The following is a 14,398-nucleotide window of genomic DNA, read 5'->3' on the forward strand; positions in this document are numbered from 1 at the left end:
TACATTTTTGGGGTTTCTGTCCCTGACTCTTTCTGTCCCCCTTGTCTATCAGACATGTCTGTCGCTTGGGCTGGTCCGGTGTTGGAGCAGGATCTGAGACCTGTTGCTCTGCTAAATTCGTCCTCGGAGCATTCGAGGTACAGTAAGCCTCTTGCAGTTTCTCCTTTCTCTATGTTCAAGATTTGTGGGAAGGACTGGCGGCTCTTGGCCTGCGACGTTATCCGCTGGTTAGTGGATACTTAGCAATCTGAAGGATCCTATCTTCAGCTGCTCTCTGCTTGCCTGCAAGTATTTAAGTTTCAGAGTCATTTTTAGATGACTGCAGCTTGCAGTGCTTTTGCTTCAGGTGTTGTTCGTCAGACCTATCCGAGCTTGCTGCACAAGGTTTCGTTTCTGAATATTTCGGTATTCTGAGCTACCTTTTTGCAACTTGGGGGACCTTCGTCTTCAGTTGCTTTTTACAGTGCTATTGCACTGTGTTAGGGGAAGATCCTCTCTGTTTCAGATTCCCGGCCTTATCCCGTGGTTTCTGTTTCTGGGGTCTGGGCGTTGCCTCCCCTTGTTTCTATGAGACTGGTTGGGTCTCTGTTAGCCTGACCCAGTTTCTCTCCGTGCCTTTTCTTCTTTGTGGAAGAATATGGTAGTTTGTTCCCTTTCTTTAGTAAGGGGTGTGTTTGGAGAACGACTGCTGGGCGACGGTGTCTCTTGGAGGCTGTTGTCTCAGTCGAGTCTAGTTCCTGTGGTCTCTAGCAAGGTTGTGGACTACCTGCGTGTCAGTGTCCTTGGGCCTTTTTTTTTTTTTTTTTTTTTTTTTTTTTCCTTTACAAAGTTGTTCTTGGCTTCGGACAAAGCGGGATTTTATTGGGTAGAGGTTTTCACTCCTGGCGCCCTCAGAATGGGCCGCCTCCTGTACCCTCCCGCTTTTGCATTCAGTGTCCACTATAGCTTGGGTATTTGTTTTCCCAAAAGTAATGGATGCTTCTGTGGACTCTTTTTCCATTTATGAAGAAAAACATAAATGATGCTTACCTGATAATTTTCTTTTCTTCAGATGGAAAGAGTCCACAGCTCCCCGCCCGTGTTTTTATGCAAGCGGCTGTAATTTTTTGTTCTTCTGGCACCTTTTCACCCTGATATTTCTTCTACTGTTCCTTGTTCCTCGGCAGAATGACTGGGGGATGTGGGAGGAGTATTTAAAAGGACATGAAACCCAAAATTTTTCTTTCGTGATTTAGAAAGAGCATGTCATTTTAACCCCTTAATGACCACAGCACTTTTCCATTTTCTGTCCGTTTGGGACCAAGGCTATTTTTAAATTTTTGCCATGTTTGTGTTTAGCTGTAATTTTCCTCTTACTCATTTACTGTACCCACACATTATATACAGTTTTTCTCGCCATTAAATGGACTTTCTAAAGATACCATTATTTTCATCATATCTTATAATTTACTATAATTTTTTTTTAATAAAATATGAGGAAAAATGGAAAAAAACCCACTTTTTCTAACTTTGACTCCCAAAATCTGTTACAGATCTACAACCACCAAAAAACACCCATGGTAAATAGTTTCTAAATTTTGTCCTGAGTTTAGAAATACCCAATGTTTACATGTTCTTTGCTTTTTTTGCAAGTTATAGGGCCATAAATACAAGTAGCACTTTGCTATTTCCAAACCAGTTTTTTTTTTTACATTAGAACACTAATATCTTTCAGGAATCCCTGAATATCCCTTGACATGTATATATATTTTTTTTTTTTTTAGTAGACATCCCAAAGTATTGATCTAGGCCAATTTTGGTATATTTCATACCACCATTTCACCGCCAAATGCGATCAAATACAAAAAATCGTTCACTTTTTCACAAACTTTCGGTTTCTAACTGAAATTATTTACAAACAGCTTGTGCAATTATGGCATAAATGGTTGTAAATTCTTCTCTGGGATCCCCTTTGTTCAGAAATAGCAGACATGTATGGCTTTGGCGTTGCTTTTTGATAATTAGAAGGCCGCTAAATGCCACTGCGCACCACACGTGTATTATGCCCAGCAGTTAAGGGGTTAATTAGGGAGCTTGTAGGGTTAATTTTAGCTTTAGTGTAGTAGACAACCCCAAGTATTGATCTAGGCCCATTTTGGTATATTTCATGCCACCATTTTACTGCCAAATGCGATCAAATTAAAAAAAATTTACATTTACATTTTTCACAATTTTAGGTTTCTCACTGAAATTATTTACAAACAGCTTGTGCAATTATGACACAAACGGTTGTAAATGCTTCTCTGGGATCCCCTTTGTTCAGAAATAGCAGACATATATGGCTTTGGCGTTGCTTTCTGGTAATCAGAAGGCCGCTAAATGCTGCTGTGCCTCACACGTGTATTATGGCTAGCAGTGAAGGGGTTAATTAGGGAGTTTGTAGGGAGCTTGCAGGGTTAATTTTAGCTTTAGTGTAGAGATCAGCCTCCCACCTGACACATTCCACCCCCTGATCCCTCCCAAACGGCCCCCTTCCCTCCACCACCCCACAATTGTCCCCGCCATCTTAAGTACTGGCAGAAAGTCTGCCAGTACTAAAAGGTTTTTTTTCCAATTATTTTATAGTATATTTTCATATGCTACTGTGTAGGATCCCCCCCCCCAAACCGCTCTCTAACCCTCCCCTCTGCCTTATTGGGGGCCATCTTGGGTACTGGCAGCTGTCTGCCAGTACCCAGTTTGCAAAAAATGTTTTGTTTTTTTTGCCCGGTTTTTCTGTAGCGTAGCTTCCCCCTCCCCACAGACCAACCCCCACCACCTAACTGATGTGTTTTTTTTTTTTTTTTTTTTTTTTTAAACGTATTTGTTTATTTTTTTTCCAATATTGTTTCATTTTCCTACACCCCTTCTCTTTTTTTTTTTTTTTTTTTTTTTTTTTTCCTGTAGTGTAGCGGTTCCCACCCGCTCCCGCCTGTGCGCACCCCCCTGGCATCCCCGCCCACGATCCTGCCCCCCTCCACATCACGAGGGCCATTGATGGCCGCCTCCCGGTCTGGCTCCCACCCACCAACGCAGTAAGCCACCGATCTCCGGTGCAGAGAGGGCCACAGAGTGGCTCTCTCTGCACCGGATGGCTTAAAAAGGTTATTGCAGGATGCCTCCATATCGAGGCATCACTGCAATAACCGTAAAGCAGCTGGAAGCGAGCAGGATCGCTTCCAGCTGGTTTCCACACAGAGGACGTGCAGGGTACATCCTCGGGCATTAACTGCCTTTTTTTTTGAGGACGTGCCCTGCACGTCCTCTGTCATAAAGGGGTTAAACAACTTTCTAATTTACTTCTATTATCTCATTTTGCTTCATTCTCTTGATATCACTTGCTGAAAAGCATATCTAGATATGCTCAGTAGCTGCTGATTGGTTGCTGCACCTAGAGGCCTTGTTTGATTGGCTCACACATGTGCATTGCTATTTCTTCAACAAAGAATTGAGCAAATTAGATAATAGAAGTAAATTGGAAAGTTGTTTAAAATTACATGTCCTATCTGAATCGTGAAAGTTTAATTTTGACAAGACTGTCCCTTTAAGCCTTTGTCTGGGGTGTCTTTGCATCCTCCTGGTGGCCAGGATCTGAATTCCCAAAAGTAATGAATGCAGCTGTGGACTCTTTTCATCTGAAGAAAAGAAAATGATCAGGTAAGCATAATTTTATTTTTCAAAGGGATAGACAGGCTTGCATAGGTGTATTTCAATTTGAATTATTTGCTATATAAAAATGCTTCTAGTAAAAATTAAGTTTTTCTGCAGAAAACGCACTTGTCCTGTGCACAAGTATTTAAACGCTACACCTTATCAGAGAGTCAGCAGTAGCTTGTGTGCAGTGACGTGCACTCATAGGAGGCAGGTGAGGCAGTGCCTCCCCTGGCCAATCTAGGTATTACAGCCTTTTTTTTTTTTTATATAAAAATAAAAAAATCTTTTTTTCTTTTCATTTTTTTTTTTTTCATTTTTTTTTTTTTAATAAAAAGGTGACCCCCCTACCCCTCCACCAAAATCAGTACTTTATTATTTTGATGTGTTACTGTAAAAAAAAAAAACGTAATAGAGATACATTGACATTCATATTGCGCAACTAGAGTCCTGCCAGCTATCCTTCTATTGCGCAATATGAATACAAGTTATTATGGAAGTCTATGGGCCGCTGAGACACTGCCACCAGGAGGAGAATAGGTGCCATTGCAGTGCTCTCTTGCGGCCCATACTGCTCCCACCGGAGGCTTGACTCTGAAAGCCTCGGGAGCCGTTGCCGCCTCTCAGCTGTTCAGACGACAGCAAGTCTGAGTCTATGTTGTGCCGGGCGCATGGGCGTATTATGGCCTAGGTCGGCAGATTTGAGGGGGCGGCACTTTTTGAGGCCGGGGCACTCAAGAATTGGCCCTTTATTGGTGTCTGAGTCCAGGCAGGGGCAACACATCCACATCATAGCCGCAGACACACAACAAGCAGTCGCAGATCAAAAACTGGCCACACTAATGCATGAGGCAGCGGCTGCTACGGATGGGTGGGAATGGAACCTCTCAGCAGGAGCAGTGTATTTTCACAGTAAGTCAGACTCAGTCCTATTGTAATGTATACGATCTACTTGAGTGACCTTTGTATTAATGAATTGTGAGTTGTGAAATATCGCCACTTAAGGAAGTAAAGATTCTTGCTAAAACATCGCTCCAGGTCCTTTCAAGCTCCAGCAACAACTGACACTGTTGGGCTTGGCTTGCGAGAGAGGAAAGAGAATTATCTGACACTCCAGTGCGGTGCACGCCGCAACGGCTTAAATATTTATTCCTGACAATTTAAATGGCACAGTGACAATGATGATTGTCCTTCCTTGTGCCGTTTAAATTGTCAGGAATAAGCCGTTGTGGCATGCACCGCACTGGAGTGTCAGATAATTCTATTTCCTCTCTCGCAAGCCAAGCCCAACAGTGTCAGTTGTTGCTGGAGCTTGAAAGGACCTGGAGCGATGTTTTAGCAAGAATCTTTACTTCCTTAAGTGGCGATATTTCACAACTCACAATTCATTAATACAAAGGTTTGAAGTAGATCGACTGGCAACAATAAGTTAGTGTATTATATCTGATATATACTGTGTAGGCTTTACTCACCATAAGCTATTTGGATGCCTCTTTTCCAGACATTTTGTAGAACTTCATGCCTCAAAACCATAAATATAAAGCCTGCCTAACCCACCTACTCACTGTCTGACCAGATACAAATCTGACATCTGCTTGTTCATCCCCTCTCATTCTATTTTCTAAACCATAACACAGTAGGACCCTGCACACCTTGAGTCACTGTCCTCTTACATTGTTGGTTAGCTTCATTCTTTTGATATCCTTTGTTGAAAATCATATCTAAATAGGCTCAATAGCTACTGAGCATATTTAGATATGATTTCCAACAAAGGATATCAAAAGAATGAATAAAATCAGATACCCTTTGTTGAAAATCATATCTAAATATGCTCTGTAGCTACTGAGCATATTTAGAAGCAACTGAGCATATTTAGATATGATTTTCAACAAAGGATATCAAAAGAATGAAGAAAATCAGATATCCTTTGTTGAAAATCATATCTAGATATGCTCAGTAGATACTGATTGGTGGCTGTATATAGATACCTCATGCGATTGGCTCGCCCATGTACATTGCTATTTCTTCAACAAAGGATATCTAAAGAATGAAGGCGTATCCGATTCCTAGCCACTGCCTCACCAGCCTCTGAAGTCACCGCAAATCACTGCTTGTGTGACACAAATTATATTTTCAGAAGCAATACGCACTATTAATTGCTCTCTGAGAAGGTGGTATGTTTGAAAACTGGTGCTCGGGTCCTTACAGGATATGTGCGTTTGCTGCAGAAATAAAGTGATTACTTTTACTAGAAGCATTGTTGCTAATGAAGGATATTACAAAAATGCTTATATTTTAAATTGAAATGCACATTTTTCAATTTTGACCTTTCTAACCCTTTAAATGTATTACGTTCTTTCCAGAGGAAGCATTAAAACAATTAACTCATAAGACCCTCACATTCCATTTTCCTTTCATAAGGAAACGTAGCAATTGACAGATTTACATCAGACTTGAGTCAGCTAGAACATTTTAAGAATGTATCGCCTATTGAGTTTGGCAAGGTTTAGTTGTTTTTTGTTTTTTTTGTATTCTATTTAAATCTATGTAAAATAATCTGAACAAATAGGAGGCTTTGCTCCTGAGATTTGTCAAGCCTTATGAGTCTCTAGAAATTGGTAATACAGAATTAAAGGACCACTCAATGCAGTACAATTAATTGAAAGACAATTTAACACCTACTCTGAATTTAAAATAAGCAGTAGATTTTTTTTTTCTGACAATTTTTTTTTCTCCCATTGTCCCACCCCCTGTATCATGTGACAGACATAAACCAATCACAGACTAGTATACATATACCCTGTGAGCTTGTGCACATGCTCAGTAAGATCTTGTTTCCCCAAAAGTGTGTATATATAACAAGATTGCGCAAAATTTGGTAATGTAAGTAAATTGGAAAGTGTCTTAAAACTGCATGCTCTTTCTGAATCATAAGTGTGTTTTGACTTGAGTGTCCCTTTAAGAGGTTTTTTTCTAGCATGTATTTAAAAGGGCAGCAGTAAAATGTTTGCGCTTTTTTTTCCATATAAAAAAAACAAACAAAACTTTAGGTTTAAAAGGACAGTAAACACCTTGACATTTTTTTTTTTTTATATATAAAATGTTTAGTTCTATTTTCATTTATTTTGAACCATTTTCATGTAATGTAGCTCTAAAAAATGAAGCACTTTCTAATTATCAGAATGTGAAATGCCACCTGCTGACTTCTCAAGGCTTAGCTGCTACGGATCTGTCTGGCTTTAACCGATAACAACTGCAAACAATGCACTTTATTTATACTAATTTGACGACGGTGTCTAGCCTTGTTGTCTGTAGACTCCCATAGCCCACATTGGCTCCTCCAAATTAGGCAAATGTTGGGTGGTGTTTTAAAGGGACAGTAAAGTCAAAATTTAAAGGACCAGTCAACACATTAGATTTGCATAATCAACAAATGCAAGATAACAAGACAATGCAATTGCACTTAGTCTGAACTTCAAATGAGTAGTAGATTTTTTTTATAACAAATTTCAAAGTTATGTATATTTCCACTCCCCTTGTACCATGTGATAGCAATCAGCCAATCACAAATGCATATACGTATAGTCTGTGAATTCTTGCACATGCTTAGTAGGATCTGGTGACTCAAAAATTGTAAATATAAAAGACTGTGCACATTTTTTGTAATGGAAGTAAATTGGAAAGTTGTTTAAAATTACATGCTGTATCTGAATCATGAAAATTTAATTTAACCTGAGTGTCCCTTTAAACTTTTATGATTCGGATAGAGCATGCAATTTTAAACAACTTTCCAATTTACTTCTGTTATCAAATTTGCTTTGTTTTCTTGCTATCTTTTATTGAAGAGTAAAACTAGGTAGGCTCATAAGAGCTCAGGAGTGTGCACGTGTCTTTAGTACTCTATGGCAGCAGTGTTTTGCAACATTGTATAACAAAGTTACAAATAATGTTGCAAAACACTGCTGCCATAGAGTACTAAAGACACGTGCACACTCCTGAGCTCTTATGAGCCTACCTAGTTTTACTCTTCAAAAAAAGATAACAAGATATCAGAAGTAAATTGGAAAGTTGTTTAAAATTGCACATTCTCTGTTAATCATGAAAGATTAATTTTGACTTTACTGTCCCTTTAAACCCAAATTTTCTTTCTTTCATGATTCAGATAGAGCGTGCAATTTTAAGCAACTTTCTAATTTACTCCTATTTTCAAATTTTCTTTGTTTTCTTGCTATCTTTATTTGCAAAGCAGGAATGTAAAGCTTCAGAGCCGGCCCATTTTTAGTACAGCACCTGGGTAGTGCTTGCTAATTCGTGGCTAAATGTAGTCGCCAATCAACAAGCTCTATCCAGGGTGCTGAATCTAAAATGGGCCGGCTCCTAAACTTTACATTCCTGCTTTTTAAGTAAAGATACAGAGAGAATGAAGAAAAATTGATAATAGGAGTAAATTAGAAAGTTGCTTAAAATTGCATGCTCTATCTGAATCATGACAAATTGTTTGTTGGGCGACGGGCAACATTTGTCCATCTAGGGCTAAATTATGAGTGGCGCACTAGCTGTTGGGCCCGTCACACACACACACACACACACCACTTAATAAAGTGTTTAACTATGTAATTACTGTAAATCACATTCCAATGGCTTCATATAGGGGAATATATTCTAAGTATGTGTATATCAATAAATATTACACATTCTTTTATGTTAAGACCATTGAAATGTGAAATATTCATTTTTTTTTTTAATTATTTTTTTTTTTATTTTTTTTTAAAAGAGCTTTATTTAGGATAAAGAAATATACACATTTTGATGTGAACAGTATAAACATAAACATACTGCAATAAAGCTTTGATATACATATTGTAGAGAGTGTTAAACAAGATATACACATACGTATTACAATTGTGGCATTCAATATAATACTCATTAAATTGAGATATTTCCCTTGGGGACCCAATGTTAAAATTGTAGACCTCCTCAGGGTCATTTAAAGGACCAGTCAACACAGTAGATTTGCATAATCAACAAATGCAAGATAACAAGACAATGCAATAGCACTTAGTCTGAACTTCAAATGAGTAGTAGATTTTACCATGTGACAGCCATCAGCCATTCACAGATGCATACACACTTATTCTTGCACATGCTCAGTAGGAGCTAGTGACTCAAAAAGTTTAAATATAAAAAGACTGTGCACAATTGGATAATGGAAGTAAATTGGAAAGTTGTTTAAAATGGCATGCTCTATCTGAATCATGAAAGTTTAATTTTGATTGAGTGTCCCTTTAATAAGCCAAGTATAGATGAAGCTGGGTGCATATAGTACATAGATCAAGCAGAGGGGAAATAATGAGCTGTGATAAGTTTGACTGATATAATAGAATTATTAGGCTTAGTCACATACAGCAAACAGTTGATATATTTTGTTGATTGTTATTTGGTTGAATAAAGTATAAACTAATCTTTCCAACTTCTAGACAATTGGATATTGTCAGTATTCTAAGAAAGTGCTTTGACGCCCTCTGGTGGGAATATGACAGATAAACAATATTCACCATACAATGTACTTTTAAGTATTCCAGGAGTTAGTGGATTAGAGTTGTAAATTGCAACTTTTAGGCGTATGTATTATCTACCTTTTCCTTAGTCGGCCACGGGCCACACCAAGTTGGTCATATGTAAGTTATGTCATTATACCTAAGTTGCGTGAAGACGCGTTAAAGCAAAAGTTTACTATTGGTAAATAAGACATTCCTATCAGTGTCTTTGTAGAAAAATCCCTGCCCTTATAGAGTGCTACGGGTATTGGCATTAGGGAATAGAAGAATTACACAAGCTAACAAAATTTCAATCTATCGCATAAAGCATTGTAGTCCCAGTGAAGCGAACCCATTCGAGCCATAACCTGGGAAAGACTTAAACCACTATACAACACAGCAACACAGAACATCAAAACCTTAATAACTGTAGCGTGCCATCATCATCCATTATGCATGGCAATGTCCAGGTGTATTTTTAGTCAGCCCCCCGTATCCAGCTGGCAATAGAAAATAGTATATGGGAAAGTAATCAGAGAATGTTTGCCAGAACCCTGCAAGTGGCTCAAGGGGTCAGAGTTCTCTTTACCTTATTGAGGGTCCTACAGTGCTGAATAGCTCCTCCGGCGCCCTTAACTGCTTCTCGAGCGCCTCATATATGATAACCGTTGGAGTTTTGTGGCTCAGCTGATATGGCGACTTATCACTTGAACTTCGATAGGTCTTATGGAAAGGGACATATAGGTGACCATTCTGCCGTGATGGTGTTTCTTTTGCCCCCTCGCCAGGGACCTTTGGATCAGTGGCCATGTCCCTTGGGAGCCGTGTTGTCCTGCCTTTCTCGGTTATCATCTGTGCCGCACCTTGCAATGCACTTCTCTGAGGTCCCGGTGGGGCTGTATTTGTTAAGGGTGAGTCCACCCGAAAGGCCCCGACAGTATACTGAACTTTGTGGCCTTATGCCGCGTGTTCTTGGATATACGACCAATTCCATCTGTGTAGTCGCCAGCAGTGCAGGCTCCTGGCTTTCAGGCAGAAGATCAGGGTTGTTAGTGCCTACTCTAATCTTATCCACCCGTTCAGCCGTTTTGGGTGTCTTGGTCCTCTTCACGCTGTCCAGCGGTTGTATTAGGTAGTCATAAGGGCCCTTGTCAATAAGCTTTTGCATGATTCTAGTGAATCTTTCTAAGAACTCCTCTTGGCCCGGCTGCGTTTTGTTTCTCCGCCATATTGGCCATGTTCCTTTTAGTTGTAAGCGGCTTGCACGTAAGATGCTGCTTGTCCCCTCTACTGTTAATGCCTTAAGGAAGTGATGAGTTATAGTCAGTCAGAGCTATGTGGTGGTGAAGAATCAGTAAGTCGAAATGATCCGATGGCACCAATGACCCGTTTCTTCCAGTGTGTGTGAATGCCTAACACTGGGCCGCCGCCCTAGGCTTTAAGTTCCGATCTGAGTCTCCAGATTCATATACACAGCTAGCAATTCAAGTATGGGACCACAACTGTCACAGCTGCGGTACCTTCCTGTTATATGTTCTTATTTTTGCTATTAAGTCACAGTAATCGGCGAATTATTGCAATTTCGTCTGGAGCCTACCGAAAATGCGTCCTTGATAGAACGCTGCACGGACACGCCCCAAAATATTCATATTTTATGTCAGGGTAGCGCACTTGAGTAACTGCCATCAGGTTTGCGCGCGATTAAGGGTGTTATTTCTTTACCCCACTTTTTACTGTTTGTTGAAGTCTATGGGGAATACATTTAACATGTACGCGATATTCGAAGTTCAGCTTTTTTTCACGTGTCCAGTTAGTGCTTATGCGCAAACTTTTTACTTTCAATTTGTAATACATGAGCAAAAAGCTTAGTTCTAGTGAAGTTAACATGTGAGCAGGAGCGTTCATTTGCACTCCAGGCACCTGGGAAAATTACTCTAAGTAGTCATTGGCTCCTGGGATGATAATAAAGTCCCGCATTAACCCTATGAAACTTTCTATAGCATTACTGCACTGTTTGTTATTAATGGTGTTCAGTTTTTACATTGTTTTCCAATATACTTGTCCCAAGTTGTCCGATGTGTAAATTGTGCTGTTTTGATGGGACCGTTTGCCTAGTTTGGGCTCCACTATCAGACAATAGTAGTGTTAAGTGTCATGACATTGTAACTTTAAAGTGACAGGAAACCCCAAAATTTTCTTTCATGATTTAGATATAACATACAATTTCAAACAACTTTCCAATTTACTTCTATTATCAAATTTGCTTCATTCTCTTGATATCCTTTGCTAAAAGTGCAGCTTACCACTACAGGTAGTTAGCTGAGCACATCTAGTTAGCCAATAACAAGAGACAAATGTCTGCAGGCACCAATCAGCAGCTAGCTCCCACTAGTGTAGGATATGTGCGTATTCTTTTTCAACAAGAGATACCAAGAGAACAAAGCACATTTTGAAAATGGAAGTGAATTTAAAAGTTTCTTAAAATGACATATGTTTTTGCTGTTAATATTGGGTTGTGTGAAAAGAGAAAACGCAAACTAACTAAGGGTGAATTATGTAAAAAATAACATGCTCTGACAAATCAGAACGTGCCCTGTTTGGTTTAGACCGTCCATTTAAAATATTCAATCTCCGTGTTGCATGACCGTTTACGGTAATTTTAACCCTTTGAGACATCTCTTGCATGGGCATGCAGGGCTTGACAAACCCAGTGAGCAACTGGCTTCTAGGATGTTTTGGAACTAAATTTCCCACAATGCTGAGACACTCTTTAGGCTATCTGAGCATCATGGGAAATGTAGTTACAAAACATCTGGGAGCCGAAGGTTGCTGACCCCTGTCCGAAGGTTGCTGACCCCTGATCTAAACCCTTAGCTCCTATTTTTTGGGGTATTTTCTCCATAGATCTATATACAAATACCATTTGTTTGGCTCCTAAATTTTAAACAGATTTGTGGACCCCTATCTAACAGGATAGCACCCTACAGCTCTCTATAGGTCTACCTATTGGAGGGTGCAGTGTTTTCATTAAAAAGTGGGAAATGACCGTATCTTACAGTTTTTTTGTTTTTTTTTAAATCTATTTTCTTTTAGTGTTTACAATCCAATTGTGGAGGATATGTATCCGCGAGGAACAGAAAGAGGATGGAATCGGGGACCTAATAGTAGTTATCACTATCAACATGATGTGAGTCTGTACATTATTTTTCATCCTTTTTTTTTTTTTTTTTTTTTTTTTTTTTTTCCATGTTCTAATGGGTTACATTTCCTTAAAAGGATATACATTTTAATTAAAAGGACTCCGAATTTAATTTACCATAATTTTTAAATTATGCAAAATAAACTCTGCAATGTACTTTCATTATTTATTTTGCATGTTTTTTCCTGAAAATTGTAATGTTTCTACGCTCCTCCCTCCTAGAGAGATCAGAGGGAATTCTGTGGAATTTAGAACCTTTTAAAACTCCTAAAAGCTGCACAATGATAGGTTCATAGTTGTTGCTAACTGACCTCAATAAAGGAAGTAAGATGAACAACATTCAAGAAGCTTTTTAACCTCCTTCAGCCACAGTTTACACAGTGATCCTGCATTTCCTCACTCGCCCCTGGCCCCAGAAATTGGCTTCCAACTCAGGCAGTGTGTCTGGGGTCAATCGGAGCCCATGGTGGTCATGTGGTCTCTGTGATAACGAATCACTGCTATCACATGGTTATTGTATCCAAAACCGTAAACTTGCAGCTCTGCCTCTCTCAGTCTTTGTTCCAGAGAGAGTTTAAAGAGCGAGACAGAACTGCTAATACCTTCTGCTATATTGTCACACACACACAAATTAAAATTATCTCCCTAGTAACAGTCCTGCCACTATGATCATTACACTTGGCATCTGTGGTGATCAGGACTTTAACCTTTTAATCTGTCTACATCAGAACAACAAATTTGAATCGTGCATGCGATCGTGAGATTTCAATGATGGGATTGGGTCAGGGAGTGTCCCTATGACGCAAGGCACGCCCTCCAGCCCGTGATCCCATTCTGGAAGCGCTATTGGCTTCAGGACAGCCAAATGGCTAGGACGTTCCGTGCTCTCCTAACGGCGCTAAAGACCAGCGCCGTTAGGACGGCAAGGAATGTCCTAACGGCGTTACAAGGTTAAATAGTTTAAATTATTAAAAATTATTATTATTTTTTTTTAAATAGTTAAAGGGGCATAAAACCCAAAAATGTTCTTTCATAATTCAGATAGATCATATAATTTTAAACAACTTTCCAATTTACTTCTATTATCAATTTTACTTAATTCCCTAGGTATCCTTTATTAATGGAGCATTAATGCATTACTGGAAGCTAGCTTGAACACATTGGTAAGCCAATGACAACAGGCATTTATGTGCAGCCACCAATCAGCAGCTAGCTCCCAGCTTCTGAACCTACTTGGGTATCCCTTTCAACAAAGGACATCAAAAGAACAAAACAAATTAGATAACAGAAGTAGATTGGAAAGTTGTTGAAAATTGTATACTCTATCTGAATCATGAAAGAAAAATGTGATCATTGGTGATCAGGCCTGACTTTGTTTATTAATTTTTTTAGTATATCTATCTATCTATCTATCTATCTATCTATCTATCTATCTCCCACTAGGAATTGCACACCGTGTCAACAGCTTTGCATATGTCAGAGCAAATATCCAGAAATTCCAAAAAAGACAGCACTCACTGGTCTTGAAAAATAAAATTAAACTTTTAATAATCAAATGGTTAAAAGTAGGGAGTAGGCATGACGTTTCGATGCTGTACTGGCATCTTTATCAAATGTGGAAATTTATAGCAACTCCTATTTGTGATTGGAAGCAGTTACAGCTGTATGACAAATCCTCTTCGCGCTGCAACCAGCAGCATCCACCATGCACACCCTGTAGTTGATTGGAGCATTCAGATGTAAACATCGCAACTAACTCTGGCGTATAACAACCACATGGCTAATTACCATATGCGTCATGACAGTCACCGCTCTCCTCCCTCTAGGCAAACGTCGCACAAATCAGAAGTCTGCAGTAGTCGAGAGAATAGATGCACATGCCCACTGGAGCTGCCTCAGACAAATCACAAGCCAATCACTAGCCAACACTGTATGTATGATAGTGTGGGTATGAAACGGACACATTACACGAATTCCTCTGTCACTTCTGAGC

At 39.3% G+C, this 14,398-nt stretch overlaps 1 protein-coding gene across 10 annotated transcripts in view; it reads left to right on the forward strand.

Annotated features, from left to right (window-relative positions):
• Positions 1–14,398, forward strand: part of LOC128653444 (periphilin-1) — a 168,240-nt gene that overhangs the window by 52,591 nt on the left and 101,251 nt on the right. For all 10 annotated transcript variants that reach the window (XM_053706736.1, XM_053706737.1, XM_053706738.1 and 7 more), the window contains one exon: positions 12,300–12,393. In XM_053706736.1, the coding sequence (XP_053562711.1) occupies positions 12,300–12,393 (94 nt within the window). The remainder of the gene's footprint in view (positions 1–12,299; positions 12,394–14,398) is intronic.

Source organism: Bombina bombina, chromosome 3 (genome assembly GCF_027579735.1).
Source record: "Bombina bombina isolate aBomBom1 chromosome 3, aBomBom1.pri, whole genome shotgun sequence".
In the NCBI taxonomy this organism is placed as follows: domain Eukaryota; kingdom Metazoa; phylum Chordata; class Amphibia; order Anura; family Bombinatoridae; genus Bombina; species Bombina bombina.